The sequence below is a fragment of the Chamaea fasciata genome, unplaced genomic scaffold, assembly GCF_029207755.1.
Source record: "Chamaea fasciata isolate MVZ Bird 193981 ecotype frontalis unplaced genomic scaffold, bChaFas1.0.hap1 SCAF_21, whole genome shotgun sequence".
NCBI lineage: Eukaryota > Metazoa > Chordata > Aves > Passeriformes > Sylviidae > Chamaea > Chamaea fasciata.
Window position 1 is genome coordinate 8,582,356 of NW_027094106.1, and position 27,328 is coordinate 8,609,683.

General features: G+C 44.4%; 1 protein-coding gene across 2 annotated transcripts in view; it reads left to right on the plus strand.

Moving 5' to 3' along the window:
* The first annotated feature begins 88 nt into the window (after nt 1-88).
* Nucleotides 89-27,328, plus strand: part of MED13 (mediator complex subunit 13) — a 50,543-nt gene continuing 23,303 nt past the window's right edge. Inside the window, exons 1-7 of one of the 2 annotated variants that reach the window (XM_066201862.1) lie at nt 89-323; nt 2,183-2,417; nt 11,711-11,879; nt 23,662-23,807; nt 24,789-24,986; nt 25,879-26,073; nt 26,965-27,127. In XM_066201862.1, the coding sequence (XP_066057959.1) occupies nt 258-323; nt 2,183-2,417; nt 11,711-11,879; nt 23,662-23,807; nt 24,789-24,986; nt 25,879-26,073; nt 26,965-27,127 (1,172 nt within the window). In that variant the 5' untranslated portion in view covers nt 89-257. Of the gene's footprint in view, nt 324-2,182; nt 2,418-11,710; nt 11,880-23,661; nt 23,808-24,548; nt 24,682-24,788; nt 24,987-25,878; nt 26,074-26,964; nt 27,128-27,328 lie in introns of those variants that run through there. The other variant, XM_066201864.1, reaches the window with a different exon arrangement.

Consider the following 27,328-nt stretch of genomic DNA (forward strand, 5'->3'; position numbering starts at 1 on the left):
CCTCTCCCATACCTCTCTGTCTCTCCTGGCGGGTTATTCCCCCTGCCACTATTTCGCGTGCCGTGTGCGTGTGTCTGTAAATCCCTTATTTAATTGTATTATTATTTGTGCGTGTGCAGAGCCCCCCTCCCCCTTTCCCTCTCGCTGTCTGTCTCTCCCTCTCTCCCTCTCCCTCTCTCTCTCTCTCTCTCTCTGTCTGTCTCTTTCTTTCTTGTCGGAGGCTGTGGGATAATGGCGTGTGGGTTGTGGCTGTGAGGATGAGTTCCTGCTTCGTGCCGAACGGGGCCAGCCTGGAGGATTGCCATTCCAACCTCTTCTGCCTGGTGAGTGTCGGCCCCCGGCTCGCACACGGCCCGGGGCCACCGAGGGAAGGGCTGGGAGCTCCGGGGGAGGGGGAAGGGGCAGTGTGGAAAGCAAAGCAGCCATTTTTAGCGGAGCTTTCTGCTGGATGAGCCCTCGGAGTAGGCCCTGCCTGGAGCAGCCAACTCTCCCATGCCCCTCTGGTTCCCCTCCATCGCTGTCTGTCTCGCCTCGCCCCTCCCTCCCGCTTTCTTCCTGGGTAGTAGCCTCTCCCCGCCAGTCGCCTTTTCCTTCCCTTAACGTGCCTTCCAACTTTTCCTCTTTTCTCCCCTCTCCCTGCCTTCAGCCTGGTGTTTCTCGCTGCTGCTGCCGGCCCCACATCTCGGGGAACTTTCTGTTTTCCCTCCCCACTCGTGGCATCCCGAGGCGAAACCTCCCTTCTTCCTCGCTTTTAAACGGATCCCTTGCCCTGCTTGTTTTTATTCTGGAGGGCCGCTTTTGGTGATGCCCTCCCTGTCTTGTGTTTTGATGTGCACCATTTTGTAGCCTCTTTATTTTTTATTATTATTTTTTTTTTAACCCAAATATCAAATCGTTCACGGTGTTGAATTTTGGTAGCTCCGAAAGTAAATTCTATATAACTGGACTGCGATGCAAATTTTTTTTTTTTTTTTTGGTGTTTGTGCTGAGCTGTTTCATCGGCTTTTAATGCAAATGAGCTAATCTTAGCTGCCTGCCTGATATTTATGATTCTAGAGATTGTTACAACGATCCTGTGCCAAGCTGTGGCACTCATATTTTTGGATGGAGGGGAATCTGGGCAGCCCGGCTGTGTCTGCAGCCTGCATCAGGCCTGCAGCTCCAGATTAATAGTGCAATTTTCAATCTGAAAGTCTTTCTGAAGTAGCAACTGTTGCAGGCAGCCTTTCATCTAAATTGCTCTCCTGCTGAAGGTGGGGAGGCTGCCATGTTAGGTTTAAATGTTGCAGTAATCTTTTGTGTGTTGTCATATTGGGAAGACAAAAAATAGTAACTTCTTGGCAAATGCCAGCCTGCCTTGCTCTGCCTTCCCAAAGAGAACCCGGGGCAATGCCTCCCCTACCTGCCTCCAGGTGCCTGTGCTCCAGTGAAAAAACTGAGTGCTAAAACTTGGTGTTGTGGTGTAGATAATCCAGGAATCGCCTGCTTCCCATTACACGGAGTAGTAACTCTTCCCCTGTGTGAAGCCAAATTAATTTTTGCCTAGGAAGGGGTTTAGTGGATCATTATCAACGTGGTTGTGGGTCTAACATAGAATGGGATGATAAAACGAGGATGTAAATTCTTGAAATGTGGTGTGAGGAATGAAAAGCACGATAGCTCTTGGTAAAATCAGTGAACACGAGAGGCTTCCTGGGGCAGAGACGGAGAATTTTTTACAGTGGAGAAACTTGTGAAATTTTCCCGAGCGGTAGATGGCTGGAAGGATATGTGGTTTACTGTATCACCTATTTCCATGCAGTAATCTGGGATGGAAAAGGCAGTGTGTGCACAAGCAAGCAAATAGAAAGATGTTCTTCGCTAAGGCGAGCGTTCAGGAGGTTGGACACTTGCAGTCTGTGAATGATAACATCACTCACTCTTTCACTCTTAGACTTTAAATCAAGTCTGACTTTTCCCTGTGTCACCTCAAAGCTGCAGTGAAAGCTTTGCTTTGCCGCAGTTATTTGATGAGCTGTTAAACCAGGGTGCCTGATTGTTCCTGAGGCACACACAACTCTCCAACGTGCTTCCCACCAAACTCCGGGCGATCGCTCCTCCCTTTCCCCCCGCGCCATCACCTTGTAGCAGGATGTGTTTGCTGCGGGTGCGTGTGACCTGACTGCTGTTTTGTGTCCCCCAGGCTGATCTGACTGGCATTAAATGGAAGCGTTACGTGTGGCAGGGCCCAACGTCTGCCCCCATCCTGTTCCCGGTGACGGAGGAGGATCCCATCCTGAGCAGCTTCAGCCGCTGCCTCAAGGCCGACGTGCTCAGCGTGTGGCGCCGCGACCAGCGCCCGGGCCGCAGGGAGCTCTGGATCTTCTGGTGGGGGGATGACCCCAACTTTGCTGACCTCATCCATCATGATCTCTCAGGTGAGGAGCTTGCTCACACCTCCCTTTGGTCACTGAAAGGATGCTGCTACTCCTGAGCTGGCTTCTGACACCTCTAGCAGATGTACCCTTGTCTCTAGCGTTGTCTTATTTCTGTAACCCTCACCAAACTCTTCCGGCGATGGTCTGTGTTCAGCTCACCTTGGGCTGCTGGGTTTTCAAGGAACGAGGGGTTTGTTCCCCGCTTGTTCCCTTGAAAAAAAAAACAAAACAACCAAACACAAGCCTATGAGTTTTGGCAGCTTCCTCAGGAGAAAGCTGTGCTGAAAGCTGTGCCTGTGATTCACGAGTGATGTCTTAAACATGTTTTGATAAGATCCCTTTTGTTGGGCAATTAGAATTTTCAAACTCAAATAGTAAAGCTCGTTTTTGTTATGTCATGGGAAGGGTAGAGATCTGGGCAGCTCTTGAGCTGTTTGGAGTTGTGGTGGAATTCACACCGTCAGTGAGAAGCCCTCAGAAGGAGGCACCTGGAGCTAACCAGCTGTTCCCATGTAAAAATCTGTAAACCTTCAGTCTTTCATGGTTCCTCTCCCCCCTTTTTTGCAGTGCTCTGGGGGGAGCAAACCCAGACTCTGGGTTTTCAAACCCAGCCTTTTGAAAGACTGACAATGTTTGTATTTCTCAGTAATGCTGTACTTCAAATTTGGCACCTTCCTTTGGAAATGTTTGCTTGTTGAGTTCAATTCCCCACGTAGATGGTTTCCAGCTGCTTATCAGCAAGTGACGAAGTTAGATATTGAAATTGGGTGAGTCTAAAGGTGACACTGAACTAATTCGAGGGGGAAAAAAAAAAAATCCCAACAAACACATCACTCTAATTTCCTTTCAAATAATGCACAGTATTCAGATTACTGAAGTGTAAAATGAGACCCAGGTTTGGTGACCTGGTAACCAGAAATTGTTCATGCTGCCTGTGTGTGTGTGTGTGTGTGTGTGTGTGTGTGGATAAGCTGGAGAACAAACAGGAGTTTAAAGTGCCACTGAGGAAGTTGACTTTGAGACAATTTAATAACGCGTGGAATTTTCATACAGAAATACTGTGATCTGACAAAACAATTGACGCACTGAAATGATGTTTATTTCTTTGAATAGTCGACTTCAAAGGTTGGGCTGTTGCTCCTATTCCTGTCTGTCCTGGAACTACAAACTTGGCATTTTAAATGGCACTTACACTGGAGTTTGCTTGGTATTTTAGTGCATTTAAGATTTCCTTATTATGACCTATAAATAAGCTCAGTTTTGACCTGCAGGGAACATCCTTTGTGTGGCTGGGATGTAACTTAGACCCAGTGCTGGGTGGTTTTGGCCTGGGCCTGCCCTGAGCCAAGACCAGCACTTGTGTGGAAGGACCTGTGTGAATTCTGTGTGCTCCTGGCTGTGGGATTAAATCAAGACAAATACATTTTAAGTGGGAAATCCAATGACATTTAAGCCGTTTGGAAAGCCAAATTTTATGTCACCTGACCACTAAAATTATTTGTTTGAGCAGCTTTCTTTGCCACCTTGAATCTGCCTGCTGGTGATTTATCACAGAGGGACGTTTGAAAACAGCAGCAGTGGTTTGTAGCTGGAGTTTTAGATCAGCACCTTGTTTGTGCTTGTCCAGAATTACCCTTTTGCACAGGTAGATAAGCAGGTATCATCCCAGGGACTTACCAACTCTTAACCTCTCTTAGGGTATAAGGGAGAGATAGTGGAGGATTACAGTCTCCCAGCCATGTCTTTGGGTATTTTCTTTGTTCAGGTCACCTGTGGGTGCCTGTGCTTCCCCAGAGCTGCTGCACACGTGTTCTGTGTGATGCTGGCGCTCCTGAGCCTGTCACCTGTGTCTGACACTTTGGGCTCTGTGGTTTTGTCCTCTAGGAATGGAAAAGAGAATCTGTGAGTGTGTGTGTGTGTGTGTGTGAGGCTCAGGTGCTCAGGAGTTGGTACAGATCCTCCTCAGCTGGATTGGTGCCTGAGGGGTGCCCACACCTGCACTTTTTTCTCTTTGCTGTTACACAAAATCTTCACGTGGATCTCATAGGAGGGAGAATTATGGCTGAACCCAAACAATGTTATCTGACCTTGGTCTTGGCCTAATGGATTTTTTCATCGGTGGACAATTCCTCCTGGTAATTCACACTGCCTTGTTCTCCCAATGACTGCTTGTTACATTTTCAATGGGAATGACAAATGACTTCTTAGCACGGGCTTGTTACCTGCAAAATTGATTGGAAATTGTTTGCTGCTGGAGGTTGAGGTGCTGCCTCATTTAGAAGTTTGCTGCTGGAGAGGTGGAGGATTGGGACAGGGAGGAACCTGGGAGCAGTTTGTCCCTCAGTGCCTTTGGACAGAGTTCTCCTGGGGGAGAAATCTGCCAGAGCCACGTTAATAACTCCTGATTCTGGCTCCCTTTGGTCTGAAGCTCTGCCTGTTAAGGAGAGCTCGGGATTTTGACAGTTTCTGACTTTTTGGGTGATGTGTAGTTTCAGACAACAATGGGTGTTCAGTGACTGGAACACATCTTGGTTATCAGCCCTGGGGGATTTGAGATGTGTCAGCCTTCCAGAACCCTTTTGTCCCCTTCCCAAGATCCCCTCAGCAGGGGCTGTGCAGCCTGGTGAATGTACATTTATGCATATCAGATGGAAGAAGTAAATGCTGTCTCTGTGTTTAGCTGTACATTCTAGAAGTTCACTCCGTGCCCTGGAGTCACGTTTGGATCCTGCTCGTGGCTGTGATGGAGTTCTCATTCCAAGCCTTGGCTAAGTGTCTTGTTGATGGTCAGGGATTGTTGTTGCCTGGAGGCATGTCAAAAGGAGACTTGTTCAGAGATGCTGATTGATCAGGAATATTGACTTCACTCAATCATTTATTTTTTTCCCCTTCCCTAGGAACCTACTTACTGTACACACAGCCAAAAAACCCGAGGTCTGCTTCTAACCCAACGTAGCTAGAGGCAGACAGAAGTTAGTGAAATGTTATTTTAGCCTCTAACAACCTCAAAGGTTATGTTTTTGTTCTGACAGTGAGGCTTGATTATAGTAATTCTTGCAACTGAAACCCTAAAGTAGGACATCTCTCCCAATTTCAGCAGGCAGTGGTCTCTCACGGCACTGATCAGCAGTTATTTTATTAGAAAGATTCTTTCTCATTTTCATGTGGCTGCTTCTACACTTGGATTGTATTTTTTTAAATTGGCAGTAGATGATTTTAAACCTGAGAACAGTCGGGTATGAATTATGTACAAGACCTAGTCCCAAGGAAATGGTTACAATTTGATTAATGCTGGGATAGGGGAATGCTGCTGTATGGCTTTGACCTTCAAATTGCATCTTTCAAACGGTGAGCTGCAAGATGCATCTTTTTTCATTCTGGTGTCTATTAAATTTGGTTAATTTACTTTAAAAATTAAAGAGTTGTCTGTCATATATCAAGATAATCAGTTTTTGTTTGCTGAGCAATCTTGCTCATGCTTCTGTGAGGGGGGAAACGTATAAAAATGATGCTGGTTGGAGGAGAGCAAGGAAGAATCCTGTTGTTTGTGTGGTAAAAACAGTCATGGCAGCAAAGACTGCTAAGTGTTGTGGAGCTGTTGATGCATGTGCATTGTAGATCAAATCCCTGTCCCCAAAAATCCAGTGAGATTGTGCTGAAGTCAGCACCGAGTGTCTCATTACTCCAGGACAATGGAAACCAGAGGGTGAGCCAGTTATCATTCCAAGGGGCTGCAAACCCTGCCAGTTGCAAGGAGTTGGCAAAGGCAGCTTGGAAGAGAGTTCAGCCAGTGATGCTTCTTTAAAATAACAATTGCTTCCTAAGATCATTTAATTTCTACATTTAAAAAAACCCCAAATCCTACCCCCCCTTAAAAAAAAAAGGAAAGGTTGCTTTTTAAAGCGTTTTGCACCTGATGTGAGCAGGGTGAGCTGCAGCCCCTTGTCTGGGAAGGATCTGTGTGTTCTGTGGCAGGCAGGAGAGGCATTCCAAGTGTTCTTGCTGCATTGATGCTTCAGCATTTCTTCAGTCCTCCATGTTAGAGATGTAGCCACTTAAGCAAAACTGCTGGTAAGCATTATGCAAAAATTCCTGGAGCAGTTTTATCAAACTTCTGGGACTTGCTGCGAGCTCAAAGGTGACAAAGATTTCACTTTCTCCCCCCCCACCCCCTTTTTTCCTTGACCAACGTGCACGTGAAGTATCTGTGGAGTCAGGTGAAAAATGCTTTGTCACAGGCACTGAGGGTTTGGCATGTTGGTTGTATGGACAATGCCACATGCAGAATGACCTGGATAAATCAGAACAATTAATTATTTTACTTTACACTGTTACTTCTACCTGCGTAGGGGATCACTCACTGAAGGAGGAGGAGATTGGATCGTTGAAGCTGGGAAGTTTTTCAGCTTTTCTTGTGGCTTTGTAGCCAAACTTAGAGCCAAGAAATGGTGAAGGAGAGCAGTTGCCTTGTTGTCTTTATAAACTGCCGTGGCTACACTCTTACAGAAAGGTTCTGCTTTGAAATTGTCAGGATTTAGAAAAGATTCTGCAGGGTGGAGAGCAGAAAACCTCAGTGCGTGACGCTGGCAAAGGCCAGGCAGCACAAACACTAACCTGGGATGGTGCTGAGTGTCTTCACTGTGGTGTTTTGGACAGTTTGGATACCCAGAGTCCTGGATTCAGGTTCTGTTCAGTGAGTGCAGATCACAGATACCACTCCAACAGGAACAAACTTCTGTTGTCTTACTCAGATTCTTACACTGATATTTTTAAATGTGTTGTTTTCCTTTTTTCCTGCAAAATCTGTTGCTTCTCACTGGTTTCATAAGGGATGCAGGCCCTCAAAGCAGTATTTCAGTAGCTTTGCTGGGTAATTCTCACTTTGAGCAGTTTAAAGTATTTTAATTCAAAACTCGGAGCTTTGAAATAGAAAACTTCCACTCAAAAGTATTTCTGTGGTATCATTGCAACATTGTATGTCTCACATGACTTTGCTTATTTACTTCCCTCGGAGTCTGAGGTTTATATAGGAAGTTTGTTGTATAAATCAGGTTTGTGGCAGTGTTTTTATAACTGGCACAGTCATATAAAGGCAAGAAGGGAGCCTGTGAGGTAAGAAATGCTTCCAACACACAGTCTCCATCCTGATATGAAAGGATGGGTTTTCCCCCCGTGTAACTGAAGTAACTGGGGGGAATTGTTGTCCAAAGTGGAGGCTTTGTTTCCTTGCGCAGTTTATTTTAGAGGTTCACTGTGCATTGGGAAGATGTTTTTAATGGTGTGGGAAACACTCAGCCTGTGCAAGAGCTGGTGTTTGCTGGTGTCCTGTGTGTTAAAGGAAGGAGGGAAATCCATGTTCTTAAGCCTTGTTAAAAATGATATTTTCAAGGCTGTGTATATCTGTTGCAATGTGGATTTGTCTATATATATATATATATAATGTGTATTCCTTCTTAGAAATCCTTGATTAATGAATTAGGCTAAAGATCTGTGAAGAACAATAGGCTTAAAAAAACCTGACATGAATTAAATTATAAGGTTTAAAGACAGTCCTTTTTTCAGAATTCACTAAAAATGGCAAGAGTTTTGTATTCTGAGGGTGCTCCAAATTTTTTTCTTTACTTCTCCAAGAGCACCACACAGACAGAAGGGCACAATCAGCAAAAATGAACTTTACTGGTTCTGATGAAGTGTAGGAAGAATGGAATGGGGAACATAAAAGTTCTGAGGAAAAGTGGCCTCCAATAAAATTGGTAATACTGAGAAGGTGCTGACTGAAACAGTTTATTTATGTGTAGTATGCAAATTGCTTTTTCCTGGCCATTGTCTCCACGAATTCTTCATTTCCTGGTTATTTTGCTCTTCATTTGAGGAAAACTCTGTCTAATAGATGATGTAAAGAGAGAGGGAGCGGTGGGATACGAGTGTAAATTGTTTAATGGATTGACGTAAAAATAAGTGTGCTGGGGAAGGGTTGAGTGCTTTGGACAGCTGAGAGAACTCATCAGAAATGAAGTACTTGTAACCTTCAGGTTGCCAGAGCACTTCTGTGGATAACACTTGTCCAAAGTGAAATTGTGGCTTTAGCACCTTTTGAAAAATGAGTCAGCAACTTCTTTTGGTTTGTTAGCGTTATCAGATTGAACATTTGAATTTATTGTTTAAGGAAGATTAGAGGACAAAAGCGCCTCTTCCTCTCCCCCTCTTTTCATCAATGGTTTGCTGTGTACAATTTTCTATTAAGTGGGAGGGGTTTTCTCATGTTGAGAAACAACAATTTGAATTAAGAAGAAAAATAGTTGGCAGATGTGAGCAGATGTCATGTTTGCTTCTCTCCACCGCCAAAACTGGGGGGAGGGGAATGACTAAATAGACTTCAGAAAGTCAGAGAACACTTACTGCTGGGTTTTGGGTTTCTTTGCATGAATTTGAATAATGTTCTGAAATGAGGGTTTCTTGAGCTGACGGCTTCTTTTACCTTCCCTTTCTGGGGCAAGGTGCACTTTATTCAGAGGAGGTGGTCTGGTGAGCAAAAATCGGAGTTTTGGTGGTGATTTCCATCTCGAGCCTCGCGCTTTCTCCATGTAACACACTCAGCTAAGAGCTCTCTGCTTCTGCAGTAATCCGAGGGAGGAGAGCTTCCAGGAATTACATCTTGAGGCAAGTTCATGGAAACTTGCTCATAACTTGGTGGTCAGCACAGCTGGTCCTGGCTGAAGCTTCACCCAACCTAAATGAAGCCCCTGACTGCAGAGAATGGAAACTTCTCCTCCGTGTCCACAGGATTTGTGTCACGTCTGTGTCCCTGCAGTTTCAGCACCTTCCGTGGCATTGCTGCAATAATCCACCAAAACCAAATTAGGCATAAAACCCCTGGAATTAGCTCCTTCCATTCCATTCCGTCCTCTGGAAGGTCCTGGATGCAGGGGATGTGCTTGGAACGATTCCTTGAAGTGACAGGAGCCGTGCACAAACCGATTGTGTAACCTTTGTAATGGTGAGGAGTTTATTGTGCAGCTAAAGTCCAACGTGAGCGAGCCGGGGAGTTAATGTTTGCTCTGCTGAGCTGCTTTTTGGTCCCTGGGGCTGCAGAGCTGCTGCCCCCGGGGCAGGGCTGTGCCTGGGCATCCACCGGAGCTGGGGAGCAACCTCTGCGCTTGGCACGGCCACTTCACACCCTTTGACTTTGGACTTTTGTCGCTTTTTTGTTACAAGAGCGGCGTGTGATGTTTCTTCAGCGAGTTACTGTGTCATTCTTGTAGCTTTGCAGGTTTTCTAAACCAGGTTTTGCTCCGCTCCCCGGCTGGAGTAGGGTGGTGGTGGGGTGGGAAAACTGGTGGTGAGTGAGGTCTCTGCTTTGGGAACAGCTGCTCCTTGTTTTTCCTTGTCTTTCCCAGAAAATTATTTCGTGGAATGATTCATCTGTAATGATGCACACCTCCTCTTTTAGAAATGATGGGGCAGGTCTGTTTACTCTTACTCTGTCCCTCAGAGTTACTGGGAATAAGTTTCTTTTACTCACAGTACTGGCCTTGTGTGGAAATGTACTTTTCCCTGTGGGGAATGTAGCAAAAGACAAAAAAAAGTGTGGAATACAGCAAAATACAAACATGGTCACCATGTTCTGGTTCCAGTAGTATTGGAATTCCCTTCTCTCTCATCTGCATCTTAAATATTGTTTATTGTAATAACCTGTAAGGGTTTTTTTCTTAACTAAAAGTTTTAGGTGTCTGGTTTTCTAGATGCTCTCTAATTTAAGGATATCAAGACTTTAGTTAATAATATTGCAACCTCTTAAGCCTGTAAGTGGCTTCCAGGGAAAGGTGAAGGGACTTATTTCCAGGGGGGATTTAAAATGCAAGGACTTGGCCGTGCTGCTGAGGTTTTCTGACCAGGGAGCGAAGCAGTGGAACCAAAATGCTCCGTGAGGGAGAGGGGAGCAGGCAGGGCACTGCTGTCACACCTGGACTGCAGCCCCAGCCCCTGGAGGTGTGCAGGGACAGGGGATGTGACAGACGAGCAACCTGTTCTCACCTGGGGCTCCTCAACGGCCTCCACAGGTCCCCTCCGACCTAAATTATTCCATGGCTGTCCAGAGACTGGAGTAAAAATATGTCTCCTTATCTATGTCAGACAAACTTCTCGTCTCTGCTGCTGTCTGGAGCACAAAAGCAATGGCATTTGAAGAGTAGCTCTGCTAGGTTAGTCCAAGGAGACCAGGAGCAGATCCTGAGGGATAGATGTAAACCGCAAAATACGAGGAATTAGAGCCATAAAGGTAAGATCTGATTGCCAGTGATTTAAAGGACGCTATCTCCAGCTTTATGATGTTGTTATTATCCTCCTATTGGTGTTGCTGGGCTTGGATGATATCAGATCTATCCTGGGAGACACCCCAGGAACTTTCGGGTGTCTCTTGTTTTACCCGGGTAAGGGAATTCCAGTGCCAGTGCAGCTCTTTGAGGGCCTGAGCAGGAGCCAGCGTGGTGCAAGAAGCTGCAGTTTCTTGTCATCAATCTCTCTTTTCCATTTGGCAAATCAGCCTGGCATGTGCAAGTTGGATTCCGTGCCTGTGTTTGATCTGTGGGGCACAGAAGATGTCAGTGTTTGACTTCAGAATCCCTTCGGTAGGAGCTGGACATTGTCTTGCTGATTTTTCCCTTCGGTGTATGCATCAGAAAGCAGAGCTAAATGTCTTCATTTTTAATGTTGAATTAAAAAGAAAAATGACAGGTTTGAGTCTTCTGGGGAGAATCAGGTTGCTCTTACCAATATTCTGAGTATTTTTCATCTTCTCTAGCAAATTGTTGATCATTGAGGGGCAGCTGATTGCTGGCTTTTGCTCCTGGCTTTCTTCACTCAATGCTACTCAAAGACACCAGGATATATTAAATCTGGCTGTGGTAAATTTATTTTTCAGCTTGATTGTCACTAATTCTGCGGGATGAGTAACCCAGACTCCCCAAAACACGAGCCACAGATCGCAGACAGATCACGCAGTGCTGGAATCCGTGACGTGCTGCTGCTGCTTGGTTCCTTTTGTGTACAAATAACTGTTGAATCTTCTTTCCTTGTGGGGGACGAGATATTTTATGCTAGAACTGCTAAAAGTGATCAGCTATAAAAATCAGTAGAGTTATCTGAACGTTCCAGGCTGGTTTTGGTTGCGCGTTACGCTGTGAATATCTCGGGGGGGAAAAAAAAAGCTTGTGGGAGAGAAAAGGGTCTTGTGCTGTGTCTGAAAGAAGAGGATGGAAGCCAGAGGTGATTTGTGTTTGCCCTGTGCCTTGCAGAGGAGGAAGATGGGGTGTGGGAGAACGGGCTGTCCTACGAGTGCCGCACTCTGCTGTTCAAAGCCGTTCACAACCTGCTGGAGAGGTGCCTCATGAACAGGAACTTCGTGCGCATCGGGAAGTGGTTCGTGAAGCCCTACGAGAAGGATGAGAAACCCATCAACAAGAGGTAGGAGCCTTTATTTGCCTGTATTTGCCTTTATTGGAGAAGTTGGAGGGTTTATTCTCTGTGCCAGAAGGGAGGTTTGATGAAGAGACTCCTGTGTATGATTTATTCTGGAGCCCGGCTCTCCGCTCTTTCTTATTTTTCTGCTTTTTTTGGAGTTCTTCAAAACTTTCTGATGGTGTGGTAAACAAATTCTTGTGTGCTGGTACCCATGTCCAGACCACGGATCATGGGTGTTGGGAAAGAAGGTAGAGTCTTCCAGGAAGGAAGAAAAAGAATGAAGAGACACCTGCCCTGGAACTAATTCTGCTTGCAAGCACCAAGAAAAATTCATGGTAGAGAGCTCCTTGCAGGTCCCACCTGAGCTTTGGGTAAATTGCATCCCATGGGAGATGCTGAGAGTTTGGGATGTCAGCTCCTGGTCAGAGGAAGGCTGGTGTGTGGGAATGCTGGTGTTAAAAGGATCCATGTGGCCTCCATGCTGGGGGGGAGGAGGGCAAGGAGAGAATTTTTGATCTAAATTGGAAGGACTTCTTCTCATGGTTCTAACGTGGTTTGACACGGTCTATGTTGCCTAGCAATAAATAATGAAATGAATAAAAACTAGGTTAGCTGGAACAAGTTTAATCGTTGTTCCCAAATCAGCTCCTAAAATCCAAAGCAATTTAAAGCTTAGATGATGGGTTTTTTTTTTTCTGTGGCTTTTTTTTTTGTGTGTGTGTGTGTGTCTATGTATGTGTTAAGTCTTGCATGCAGGAAATTTTGAGATCAGTGGCTTTGCCTTTTGGGTGTGGAGTTGGCCATTGTTGGCATCTTCTGCAATAAATTTCAACTTGAAAGAAATTTAGAAGCTGTTTTGGAGCAGAAGAAGCAGAAGCACATGTTTGTGTGTGTTTCTATTAGTAGTTGTGAACTGCTGCTTTTAATTTATGTATAAACTTGTCCTTTAGTGCCAGGCATTTCTCTCTCCACCCTGGTCAGGGCAAATATTTCCTCTCTGGGGTGTCCTTGTCCATCCATTTCTTTTCTGCTATAAATCAAGAGTAAAGAGTTTACTTTTAACTATTTTGGCCAATATGGTATTTGGCACAGTCTGGGCTTTCCTCCTTTGAGGAACTGGTTGACCAAATTGCCGTTTTAAACTAGCATTAGTTAAGTCCTGGTTTCTCTTAGAGTAATTCTATAAAGCTCTCTAGAGCAGCTGGAAAAGCTGATGAAATCTTTTAGGATAAAATAGCAGTGTTTGTTTAATTTGGAGGCTCTGATTCTTTCTCGAAGAAGGTCAGAATGTCAGCATGCTTGATGGAAATAACTGCAGGAATTGTGTGCTTACTCACACAATTTCATCATATGTAACCCAGAACTACTGGAAAAATATGTAAAAAGCTTTGACAGATCTGTGTGAGATATTTTATTGTTGAGAAATTTCAGTATTTCCTACCAGATAGCTCGATGCCATGTGATGCTCTGAGTACTGGCTTTTATGGAATGAAGTGGGGGAGTGGTGAACAGATGTGTGTTCTCGTGGCAAATTTGGCTCATCCCTCCTAGGAATCTCTAGAATTGGGATAATTTCTGCTCTCTGGAAGTTGGGCTGTGCAGAGGGGTCAGTTCAGGCTCGTGGGAGGAAACCAAACACTGCCATGGGTGCTCTGTGATGCTGCCTCTGGAGCTGCAAAGTGTGGAACACTCTTGTAGTAAAAGGAACGTTTCTCTCGTGGCAGAAGTGAAATGTGACATGCAGCAAACCCCACATAAAGGGGCCTGCAGCCAGCACTGAATGCTGCATCTGGGGTGCTGGTTTTTCCTACCAGACAGCTGCTCTAAAACTAACAAAAACTAAACCTTAATACAACTTCTGCATATTTTTCATTCCTTAGGATCCATTTAATCAGCCAAATCTATACAAAGTTTGTAGGTTTTTTTTGTAGATGTGGCTGACTTAATTAAAACCCAGACTAAATCCCCAACAGCCCCTCTCGTGTTTGTGAGTATTGCTGCACAGATCTTAAGAATCACTTTTGAAGCTGTATTTTTGTCTTTCATCCCACGTTACTCTGCTGTCTTTGGGGCTGTTCTTTGCATTAAGGTTCAGAAACTCTGGGAAGGAATTCCTGTGCCTGTGTAATTTGAGGTAATTTGGTATCCTGGGGATGTGAAGTTTGCTACCAGGGTGCTTTGGATCATCATTTATCTCACCCTGCACTTTGGGGCTTGGCCAGCCGCTCCAGAGACTCGTTCTCTGTGTTTTACAGCTGCAGATTTCAATCAGCTTGGCTCTTCTTGCTGGGAATCTTCAGTTTCAAGGAATTTGGCTGGGAATGGAGCAGTCAGTGCCCTTGGTGTGGAGGTGACTCCTTCCCCTGGGCTTTGTGGGACTGTGGCTGAGCTGCAGGACCTCAGCCCTGCTCTGTCCCTCTCTGTCCCTTTGAAGGATGTGCAAATAGAGCTGTTTCTTTCATGTGAAGCTGATCCCATCTGGATTTTTCCCAGTTCGGTTTGAAAGCATGTGCTTCCAGAAGGGGAGATTCTCTGTGCTCTGCTCTCCCAACAATAGCCGGCGGTGGTGGCGCAGCAGCCAGGGGGGAGGCTGTGATTTCTGAGAGGTGTTGGGCTGTGATAACAGCTCCTCCAGCAGCCCTGCCTTCCTGCCTCTTGCTCTGGTGGGGTTTTTTTTCCTGCTTGCATAAGGCTACATTAAAATAAAAAGTCCGTGTCGTTGTACGTTTTAATTTTAACAGGAATTTAAGAGTCCCGAATGTTTGTAATTGACGTTGGTGTGGCACGCGAGCAGATGACCAGGGAAGTCAGAATGAGATAGTTTTGAGTGTTCACTCTTTAATGATGTGACTCCTACACAAATAAACTTATTAAACTAACCTCTATTATATGAGATCTCTTAAATTTTTTTGCAGTGGGAGCAGTGACCCCTGAGCTGTTGGTATTGTGCAGTCACGTGTGCGAGGTAACCACCGTGACCTGCTCTTCCCTCCTCCCTGCCCTGCTGCTCCCCAGGAAAAACCAGCGCTGGGCAAAGGGAGGCACTGGTGGATGGGCTGAAATGTGATCTCTGAGAACAACTCACCATTTCCCTGCCTGGGGAAACTCTCTGAGGTTTTTAAGTCTGCATGTTCCACTCCTGTTTGTAGATAGGGCAGCTCCCTGAAGTGGGGGTGGGGTGGTGTGTGATGTGGTCTTGTTGCCCGTTTTTAAGTAGATAATTTCAGTTTTCCAGATGAATAAAAAAAACACAGAGAGGATTTTGCTGGAGGTCTTTGCTCCAACCAAACAACAGAAAAAAAAAAAATCATTGTCTCTGTATTTGTCACAACCTGTTTCGGTCACTCGGAGACTACAGAAGCTCAATAACGTGGTTTAAATGACTACACATTAAATTAAAATTTGACAAATAGGAATGTAGTTATCTTTTCTCCTTTCCAACCAGTTGTTTTGTTGCTGCTTTCAGGAACAGGGTTGTGTATGTTTTATTTCCAAAATCCCCTCATGAATGTGAGCAGGAGACTGTGTTCTGCTCCACCCCACTGTTGGATTTCTTCAGTGACTGCCTTTGGATGAGACTGTTCCTCTTACTCATTGCTGGGGTATACCTGGAATAAATATGATTAGGAAACCTGTCAGATTAAATACTGTTTTAGACACAATTTAAACAGATCAAATATGACACTCCTAATGAAGCACAAGTACCGAGTGTTTACATGAGGGGCATCTCTTGGAGTTTTTGGGAGTAATTACAACTTGCTAAACTTTAACACAATTGAAATAGCAGTAAGCAAACAATTGAGTAATCCTGAATTTGTGGGTGGATCTGCTAGACAACTGAAAGTCTAGAATGCTAAAAGCTGCTAGATTACTTGTATGGTTGCTTTTTTTCTTCCCCCTTGTAATTGGGAAATAATGCAGCCAGTTGCAGTGGGTGGCAAAGCAGAACTTGTGTCTGACGAGTTCACTTAAAAACGGTGAAAAAACACCACACCCCCCAAACAAAAAGCACAAAACCCACCCCACAAGCCACTTGGAAATTCAGAAGTGATAAGGTTATCATAACTTGCTGCACAGGTTTCAGGGTAATTCTGTTTACCACAAGTCTGGGTTCAGGATTTTACAACGCCAGGCCACCGTTCTCTTTTATTTCTTTTCCCCCCTCATGGAAATAGAAAATACTAAGTGTATAACTTCGTGGGAAGTGACTGCTGCAAAGGATTCTAGATACCAATTTGGCTTTATTTTAAACCTTTGTACATGTAGTTATCTTGTTTTGAAGGTGTGCTTATCGTAGCTCTGGAGAGGGATTTGTTTTTTTTTCTCTACCTCATCTTGCCATGAGGAAGAGGTGGAACTGTGGGTGTGATTCCTGAACTTGGTGCAGGCCAGGTGGGAGCCCTGCAGTCTGGAATTGGGGTGGCCGTGGCTGCAGTGTGTTTTTTGGGGGGTATTTTATTCAATTTGGGCGCTGGGAGTGGTCCTGCAGTGCCATCAGAAGTGTCTGTGTTGGTATTGAACACCACGGAGGGGATCAGCTCCTGTCTGTCTGCTCCTCACTGCCCTGAAGACAAAGGGAGTGCTGCTTTTGGTCTGTTCTAACCCACATCTCTGCCCTGTTTGCCTCCCTTTTCCCAGTTCCCATGGTCTTTCCACAGGAACGGGGAATTTTACTTCCTGATCCCCTGGGATGATGTTGGGAATTATTATTCTTAAGGAACGGAACAAGATTTCCGGGTGCTAAAGCTCAAAAATTCCTTCATCCTTGAGAGAGTTAACTACCAAAACAAGGTTCACCCCCAGGTTTGGGGTTTATTTCTGTCTATGTAGTCTGAAACCCAGTGACTCTTCCCTGATAGTGCTGCAATATTTTCTATTAAGGCTGCTCAACTCTTTGCAGTGTAAATTTCCTCCCTATGTTAATCTTTAAATCAAACAATGTCAACATTTTTTTTTTTACAGCAGCTCTAATGAGGCTGTTCTGGCATCATGTCCCGGCAGGAGAGCAGGTGATGTTTTTCCTTTTGCTGTAGACAGCTGGAATTGAGAGCTGCTGTAAGTAGGACAGTGCAGGATAAACAGCAGGAGCTGAGAGCATTGATCACATGATTGTCTCTTTGGAATATTGGGTTGCTACAGAGACTACAAGCAGACAAATTTAGCACTTTACATCACAAAGCAGTTTTCTCTTATTTAGCTTAAATTACACTGGTAGTTGGTTCATCAGGAAAAAGGGGGGAGAAAAATGGTGTGACTCTTGGTTTTTAGCTTTCAAGCATAAATCTGCTCTTTTTGTTTGCTGAACAATAAAATAATACAAAAGCCGTAGAGATACTGCAGATTTTGTTAAGTGACAATTTTATCATGCATTTCCATTTTGAACTTAGGAAAAAAATCTGGCTTCACAAGATGTTTGTAAATGTTTCAGGATGGGAAGGAGCAATAGAGGGAAAGCTGTTCCCCTGGCTTTGGAACACGGGGATGTTTAGAGTCATTATCCTCTTCCCAAGTATATTCTGGATCTTTATTCTTCATAGCACACGTAGATTTCCCTGTGAAAGCTCAAGTTCAGATAATTGAGATTTGCAGCCTCAAATTAAAGGATGCCAAAGTTCAAGGTGGCAGGTTTATGAGTCTCATTTAAGTTCTGAAATACAGGAACGTGAGCAAACTCTGTGTAGTATTGTTTGTAATTGTAGCTGGAAAAAAGATATACCTTTGTGTGTGTATACACATATAAACTTCTTGCTGCCTCCTGGAAAAAAAAAATCACTTTGCTTCCTTTTAAAATGCCATGCTGGAGTTCTACTGTGTATAAAAATAAAATTGGTTTTGTTGGGAGGAAGCTAAGCCCGTTAATAATGAAGTTAATTTAAAATGTGGCAGTCTAAGGCAACCGTGGCTCATGCTGGAATACAGATTGCTTGCTCCATTTATGTTTGTTTTAGTGCACATAACTCAGTTATGGAATAAATAAATATTTTTAACTCTCAGGTCTAAGTCAAATCAAAACATCCTCAGCCACGAAGAATGCTTTGGAGAGCCTTTTGACAGGAGTCATTAATGATGTGCTTTGAACTGGAAGGGTTTTTTTCTACTTTGCTATTAGCTGTGTTTTTCTGCTTTGTGTTATCATCAAAAATCAGCTTTCTGCTGTATTTCCCTGCCTGGCCATGGGGAGTTACTCAGGGATGCTTGGAAGAACATCTCTGCTTTGCCCAGAGTGAATTCCAGCCCTGGATCCTTCATTCCTGACACAGAACGTGCAGCTCCCCAGAAAACGTAGCTGTGCCTTTGCTGAGGTGCTTTGCACTGCTTTTACCGCTTTACTTATTGCTTTTTTTGCTGATCACAGCACAGGCACGCTGAATTCCCGGCTCCTTTGTAGTCAGAATTGAGCTTGGGGGGGTTTGGCAGTTCAGGATTGTGGATGCTGAGTGGGAATTGAGGATGTTTGACATGGGATGGGCTTTTGGAGCAGCCAGGGTGGGAGGGAGGTGGAGAAGAAACTTCTCCTCAGTACCTTTGGTGTTCCAGCTGCACTTGGAAGTGTGAGTAGTCCCAGAGAATTGTTCTGTTGGATCCCAGCTTGGTTAAAAGGAAAATAAAATAAAAACAAAACAGGAAGGGAAAAATTAGAGCTTCATGGGAGGGGTGTGTGTCACCCTAAACCTTTTTTCCTTACAGATTTTTATTTCCAAAAGAACCTGTTTAATTGTAAGACTGTGTTCTCCATCCCAGGAATTTATTATAGAGGGGAACTGTCACACTTTCACAAGGAGGTTCTTTGATGCTTTGAATTCATTGAAGTGGCACCCAGAACTCGTCTGTGGTGAAGGACGACTCTCAGGGAGATGTTTCCCTTTGGTGGCTGAGGGTTGGGAACTCTCAATTCTTGTCAGCCGGTCCTGGTGTTGATTCTTGGGGAACCACTGGCCAAGAAGGCCCAAATTTTGGCAATCATTTGATAATAATGGTGCAAAGGAATGAATGAATGAATGAGAGCCTTGCCTCAGCTGATGTGTTTGTGCTCCTGAGCAGCGGTTCTGCCCTGCTGGAAGGGACGTGGTGGGATCAGGAGTGAGCCAGGCGCCAGTGGTGGGGCAGAATCTGCGCTCTGCAGGGTTATTTCCCTGCGCACGGAGTGGCAGGCACACTGTGGAAGGATTCAGTAAATATTTTGGTTGGGTTCTCAGTGCTTTGGCAGCATAAGGTGCTCCCACTTCAACTCCGAAGTAATTCACACAGACAAGCGAGGAAAACAGGAGATAGTAATTACATAAAACAAACATTTTCTCTTTCAGCTGAAACATTTGGATTTTTTATTTTTTTCCCCTTTAATTTACTATTAAAATGTGCTTTTAGTCGGAGCCTTCCTTATGCTGCTGCTGTCATGAGGTGATTTGAGCGTGGATTAGTGGGGTCCTAATGCAGCCAAGGTTTGGGAAGCACTTTGAAGATCTAAAGCTCTACACAAGGCCTAATGTGGAGACAAAGCCAGACCTAATTACCTTTTTATCAAGGAGATATTTTCAGATTTGCTAATGGAAACCTCCTGTTGATATGGATTTTAGTGTGGTTTCCCCTCCTACCCTTCAGTTATTCTTAAAAAGGCAGAAGTAGAGATTGTATTGGATTTATCCACAGCAGCTTCTGTTTTTTTTCCCCCCATAAAATCATAATCCTTTGTCTCTGAAAGGAAAACATCTTTGTTTTGTGTGATTAGAGTGAAGAGGGAGCATGGGGGGGATCGAATGGTTTTACACAAATGTATTTAATGGAGTGTAGATGAGGACTGAAGGTTGCTTCAAATAGCATTGTTCCCAAGGAGTCTCTTCTTTTATTTTTATTTGTTTTTCAAGTTGCTTTCAGGATTGGAGCTCAATCTAACTGAATTCAGATCAAAAGTCATAAAGAATCCTTGTTCTGATGGCACTTCATATCCCTGCTCAGAGATCAGCTGGGAACTGGATTATTGATACCTGAATTCTGTGACTGGGACTTTAATGAAATTAATTACAAATATTAACGGAGCAACCTGATGTTCAGGATAAGACAAAAAGAGGTTTTTTTGAGAATTTGGATTTTGTTTTCAGAATTTTCTGAATTAAAATACATTCAGCAATACATGATGGTGGTGGTAAAAGTACTGAAAAGAGAGGTTATCAGTGCTGACTGCAACATCAGATTTTTTTTGTCTATATCTGACCTTAAGGATGTCACTGATTCTCTCTTCGTGCAGAATAAAATTTCAAAGTGTTGAGGTGTTGAGATTTTTTTTTCATATATATATATATATTTCAGTGGTGAGCTGCTCTGCACAAATTACCAGTGATCTTCTGAGCTACCTAAAATAGTCTGCAAATAAAAATAGGATGAACTCTCCGTTAGCAGGCAGGAAACCACCAGGCTGATTCTGTTACTGTGTCCTTGACTGAATTGCAAAGATAATTTGCCTATTTACCCCAAAGTGATACGTGGTAGATTTTTTTTTTTTTGCTTGATTAGGATTTTTGGCTGTGAGGTGAGTTATTGAGAAGATTAGAGGAGGACTTAGAGAAATGGTGGGGGGAAAAATGATATATAGAGACTTTTTTTTTCCTAATTAGATTATAATAAAGTTTGGAATATTCCTCCTAAGCTGAGGTTGGGCACTGGCAGCCAGGCTCCAGAAACTTAAAGAATTGGAGGATGTTCAAATGTATTAATTTAAACAAAACAATAATAAAAATGATGCATGTTTGTAGAGTTTCTTGCAAAGCCCATAAAATAATTTGTGTGGGGCATCCAGTACTGCAGAGCTCTGGTTCTTCATGTTCCTTCCTCCTTTTCTCTAATTCCTCCACAGAGCTTCCCTGTGGTTTTTTAACTTTTTTTTGTTGTTGTTGCTTTAATTAGGATTCTTTATTTGTATTTCTTGTGATTATTTCCACATGCATTGATATTTCTGAAGTTCTGTAACCTGCAATAATTTAAATGTGAGGAAGCAGTCTCAGAGCTTTACTGGCTCAGAAGAAAAACTGGACCGGAGTCCATGAAGTGTTAATTTTCCCTTTCAGGTCAAACCTTTGTTTTAAAGCCAAGGGGATACTTTGTGTCCCGGGTGGGATCTGTTTCCCTTATCCCGACTTTCCAGACTCCCTTTTTTTACTGTGTATTTCTCCTGTGAAACTTATTATCCTGCTGGCCAGAAAGTGACTCTGCTGCACCTCCAAAGAAACCCCCTCAGTGCTGTGCGTGGTTCTGCAGTTTAACACTTAATTTCTGACCAGGGTTAGTGGAAATTCGGTGATATTTGGGATTTCCAGGATGAGTTGTAGCAGTGGGTGCTCTCTCCATGCCATGGAGGCAGAGCTGGAGCAATGGCTCTGGGAATTATTTTATTGGAAACCTCTCCTCTGCTGAGCTGGGGGAGAAAAGAGATCTGATTTGGGGTTGGTGGGGTGTTTTGGTTTTTTTTTTTTTTTGTATTTTTGGAGTTGGCTTTTGCATGGTGACCTTGAGTTTTCCTTGCTCCTCCTTAGGACTGGTTTTGCAGTGTGCTGAATTGAAATGCTTCTGTTATCATGCTGATGCCTCCCTTTGTCTTGGTTTATCAGAATTCCATCAGATTATGCCGTGATTGTTTGCCCTTTATCTGGCTAACAATGGGGTGTTTACAAGAGGTGAAGCTTAATTGCATTTCAAGTGTATATGGGGAATATGTGCTTTTATTTTTAAATTTTATCTTGCTGATACTGAGCTTCTGAATTGTGTCTGTCACTGGGAACCAAGGCACTCCTTCAGCCTAAAACATCCAAGATGGTTTGGAAAATCAAATTCAGCTTGAAAAATCAGTCTTCCACCATTTGCATAAGGATTAAAATTTAATCAGATTTCCATACTGGAATTTAGTGGTGTGTCCTGGCCACGTGACTTGTGTTACACTTGAAGGCACCAACAAGATGCTCAGCTCCATCCTCACTGCATTTTGGAAGTGGAACATTCCCGGGATTCCTGAGCACTGTGGCCTTTCAGCTGTCGTGAAGCGGTTTATAATTCATCCAGATCTTGCCTTTTTTTGCCCCTAAAACACAATTAAAGCTGAACAGCAGATGAGCAAAGCTGGAGAGCTGTTCTCCCTCAGAGCAGCCCCTCAGTGGGGTCACTGCAGCTCCTGCTTTAAGGTGCTGGGATAAAAATGTGCTGTTCTTCCTGCTCCTGCGTGAGCACTCTGAGGATTCTCTCTTCCTTTTGGGATGGTTTTGGTCCTCAATTTTGTGGTTTTGTCGCTGTTCCACCTTTCTCCTCCCTGACTTTGAGGCTTGGGGGTGAGAGTGAACCAACCCATAAACATTCCTATGGATTGAATGTGCTGTGCCAGTTCCAGAAACTTTTCTTTCCCCTTGCTGTTCCCCGTCTCCCTCTGGGAAAGAAACATCTTGGGAATGGCACAAAAAAACGTTCCCAGTACCTGCAGCTGTGGAGGTTGTGCTTTAATGGGGTTCTTCTGGTGCCTGGTGGTTCTCCCTGCCCTGGAGCTGTTGGTGTCTTTCCCAGGAATGCCAAACTGGCTTTTAGGCTAAGGGACACCCATGGCCCAGAGCCTTCGTGCCATGCTGGGCTCTGGGTGCTGGGATCAGGTGCTGGTTTTGGGACACAGAGGTGTTGCATTCATTTTTAGGCTGCAGTAGTTCATGGAGTGTCTTTTCCATTGGATCATGCAAAAACCCATTCCAGTGTCTGCTGTTTTGACTGATTAAAATCAGCGTTTCCTGTGACTTGATCCCTTTTCTTTGACTGACTAAAATCAGCGTTTCCTGTGACTTGATCCCTTTTTTCCCTGCCCCTGAGCAGGATTTTGCTGCTCCCTCCTTACAAAGGAAGATTTCATTTCTCACCAGCACTTTATGAAGCTCTTCTCAGGTTCTCCTTGACCGTGGCCCACCTCTGGCCATGATGTTGGACCTAATTTCATGTCCAAATGAGCAGCATCTTCTGCTTGCATGTGCACTGCACTGGGAAACAGCATTGAAATCAGAGTTGTAGGGAGGAGAAATGTTCATTGTTGGGGAGTTTTTTGCTGTTCAAGCCTGTTGGGTTTTGTTTTCCCCTAAAACTCTGGACCATGAGAGATGCTGTCAGTGAAGCATCTGCTATTAAACATTGACACTTGCCTTAATGACTTTAATTAAGAATGTCTTGAGCTTCGTTTTTTTTTTAATTGATTGTATCTTCCCTTTTGTGTGTAGGTATGGGATTTCATTTTTAGTTACTTGATTGGCTTCAAGAACATGAAGATAAGATTCAATTTAAATAACAAAACAAAGCCACTTCTCAAAGCTGTTGCCATTCTTCTTGCTCTTAAAGAAGTGACTTGCTGGCTGATATTAAATTCTGCTTAGTGGAGCTGTGACAGGACAACCTCGATATGACCTCATTAAAAATAAAATACCTTCAGAAATATTCCTAGAGATCTTAAATAAATGCATAAGGTATAAAAATATTAAATTACAGGGTTTTGTCTTGTAAAAAATTACGGTTTAAATTTCTTCAAGACAGCAAAATATAAAGTGTCAGACTGAAGAAACTGAAAACTCAGTGCCTGTTGTTTTCTAACTGATTTTGCTCTGGGTTTCTAAAGGGAACATGTGTTTAGCATTTTCTTGTTATTTACATAGAATGGTGTTTCGTTGACTTCCATTAATGAATATATTGTGAGGAAATGCCTTCAAAACTACTGAAAAAGAGACCCACTTGTTGACATCCTGCACTTGAGACTGACTTTCTGCTGTTGCCTTTGCAGTGAGCACTTGTCCTGCTCCTTCACCTTCTTCCTGCACGGGGACAGCAACGTGTGCACCAGCGTGGAGATCAGCCAGCACCAGCCCGTGTACCTGCTCAGTGAGGAGCACCTCACCCTGGCCCAGCAGTCCAACAGCCCCTTCCAAGGTGGGATTGCTGCCTCTGGCACCTGCAGTCACCCTCTGCTGCTCCCTGAGGCCTTGGGGCAGGCTGGCACTGGGGGCAGAGCGTGTCCTGCTGTCCCCAGCTGTGCCCTGTCCTCACACACTCAGGTGCTGTGTCCTGGCCCTTGTGCAGGTGGAGCATTTGCACATTCCTCTCTTGGCATGTAATTGAATGATTTGTCCTCATGACACCGTTTCCTAGTACTGTCCTGTTGGTGACTTAAATATTTTTGCTGTTTCAACCTTATCACCGAGGCTGTCTCAGAAATCCGTTTCTGGCTCAGTGTATTTAACCTGTTCACACCCCTTCCCCTTTTCACGTGGCTCTTCCTTGCCTGTAAATCCCTGTGGTTCCCCCAGCAGATGCAGGTTGTGCTCTGGAAGACAGAGGAGTGCTGGGGCCTGAGACTGGTCAGTGAGGCTGTGTGATCCCTCCCTGCAGAAATCACCTCTCCTGCATGGCCACACACCTTCAGTAATGCTCAGTGTCCAAACTTGCTGGTTTTTTCTGAATGCAACTTAACAGCAGCTGTGCTTCCCCACTCTGGACAAGACTAAACATGAACCAGATGATTCCTTATGTATTCCCTGTTGTTGTAACCAGCTGAGTGAAAAAGGATGAGCAAACACCTAAACTCTGCCAGGATTTGGAAGTGTTTCTTTATCCCACCTGTATCTGAGAGTCCTTGCAAGCCAAGATGAAAACTTGCCTGTTGCTTGTTTGAATGGATTAATTTGCAGTTGTTACTGTGGTTCCTCAATTCTTACAGCACCTAGAGATTTAACAAATTGTGAACTTACTGCCAAAAACCCAAGTAGTGTAAATCATGATTAGGCTGCATTTTAACTTACCAAGGGTAAGTTGTTTATTTGGTGTGGCTGAAATAAGAGTGCTGCTATTGCAGAGGAGAAGGAGGAATTTGGCGTGGATATCATCTCCAATGGATTTTTATTTCTGTTCTAGTTATCCTGAGCCCCTTTGGGTTGAATGGCACACTCACAGGGCAGTCCTTCAAGCTTTCTGATTCGTCCACAAAAAAGCTGATTGGGGAGTGGAAGCAATTCTACCCCGTCACATCCAACTTGAAGGAGGGGTCTGAGGAAAAACAAGAAGAAATGGATTGGGAGGATGATTCTTTAGCTGCTGTTGAAGTCCTTGTTGGTGAGCCTGATTACCTTTAATTACTGAAATAAACTGGCTGATTAAACCTGTAAATTCTGAATGCTGAAGTGACCCCATTTGATTCCTGTACAACAATGGTTGTTGGGTTTTGGTTTCCTGTTTGATGCTCAGGACTATCTACAATGTGTTGCTGCTCAAAGTGGATTTTTCAGACCCATTAGTAGGAGGTCTTTTTCTTATGTGCCCTAAAAGGCAAGATTTAAAAAAAAATGAATAACTAAGAGAGTAAAAAAAACCCTTGGATGATCACTGTTGACATCTGAGCTGCACAAAAAGCAGGTTGTGCTGTTTGAGTCTGTGCAAATTCAAACAGAACAGACTTACCTTTTAGGGATGTCTTCAAAACCACAGTCCTGGAGAACCTGATGTATTCAGGCCCTGCCTTTATCGGCTGTTTGTCCCAAAATCCCAGCCCCTGGATGCAGTGGTTTGTCCTGCTGTGGGCTGGTGACCTTTGGTTTACCAGCAAATGCAATCCCCTCTCTGCGAGGAGCTCACAGTGCAGTGATGGCTGCAGACCCTCGTGCTGCTGGGGGTGGTGGTGGTGTTATGTGATATCAAACAGGATTCTTGCAGCCTTTATAAAACAGAATGACAGAAGCAGGTAGCAGCACGTGGATGTCTCTGCCTGTGCACACAAAGCCCTTTTTATTCATTCTGGATAAAGCAAACCAAGTAATGACGGAGGTGACAACAGAGGGGTTTTGTCCAAGGAGATGCTTCAGTGGGCAGGAAAGGGTGTGCCAGCTTAGGAGTGAGTGCTGGAATGCTCCATGTGATGACTTGGAGCGTAAAGCTTAGGAGTGAGTGCTGGAATGCTCCCTCTGATGACTTGCAGTGTAACTAACCAGGCAATGCTCTCTCCTGGCAGCTGGTGTGAGGATGGTGTACCCGGCGTGCTTCGTGCTGGTCCCTCAGACAGACATCCCTGCTCCCAGCTCCGTGGGGGCTCCCCACTGCTCCACTGCCTGCCTGGGGGTCCACCAAGTGCCTGCTTCCACCAGGGACCCTGCCATGTCCTCCGTCACCCTGACTCCACCCACGTCCCCGGAGGAGGTTCAGACAGGTGGGGAGGAATTGCCTTCTGCAGGAGGGAATGGTTTCCATGGCTTCTCCTTCACACACAGCAGTGTTTGCAGGGGCTTCAGGTGCTCTGCGTGCAGCTGGCTGGGGAGGAAAAATCACATTTCTTTAGTTTGTTGCTAAAGTAACTACTTTACCAAGTTACTGCTTTGTTGGAGTAAAACTAATGTCACCAGTTGTGGGCAGAATGAACTCAAACTCTTCTGTAAGCTGCTGAAATTAAAGTTGCTATTGTCCTTGGTGTTGTTAGCAGTACTTTAGGTTGCTCTGGGGAGGTTTTTGGGGGTTTTTTCCCCTCTGTGAACATGCCTGTGTCCTGGCACAGCTCCATAACCCCCCCTGTGCCCTCGGTCAGTAGTGGAAGGTGTTGTGTTCTCCCAGTCCAGGAAGACTGGCTGTAGTTGAGTTTCCAGTAAGGCTGTGTGCCCTCTGCCCTGGGTGTGGGCAGTGGTTATGGGGAGCTGATTTAGGCCACAGCAGCTGAGACTCACTGATTGTTTCAGATGACTTACATAAGTTTTAGTGTGCAGAAGAGTGGTTTTTTTTCTTTTTTTTCTTTTTTCCTTCCATGATCATCTGTTACTCAAGCTTGACCCTTTTTAAAATCATAATGTTGCCTTTGCTCGAGTTGTTTTCTATTTCAGATCACTTTCATCAAAGATAAAGAATATCCAGCCCACTTACAACATAAACATACATGGTGCTTTTTTAAATCTCCTGTAATAATCTGCTACTATTCCTAAATTTTCTGTGTGTTTTTATTTCCCAACACTGAGTCAAGAAGATCCTTTTCTCCCTGTGGTGATTGAATTGGAGTGATGGACACTGCATTGTCTCACTGCCTGAACCTGTTTCCTCTGGTGCTGCTTTTCAGTTGATGCTCAGTCTGCCCAGAAATGGGTGAAGTTTTCCTCGGTGTCAGATGGATTTATCTCGGACAGTACCAGCCATCACGGTGGCAAAATCCCCAGAAAACTGGCCAACCAAGTGGTGGACAGAGTCTGGCAAGAGTGCAACATGAACAGAGCACAGAACAAGTATGTACTCATCCTCTGAAGCCAAAACTGCCAATATTTTGCGTGCTCCTTGTAGCAATTAGTTCTGTTAGAGATGCTGTGACTGCTGGTGGAATGTGCTTTACTCCTCTAATAAACCATTTCTAAAGAAGTTCATTTTTTCCCCCCTAACTATTTAGGAATGATTTACTTAGTTCTCAGTTTAACATGTCAGGAAAAGGC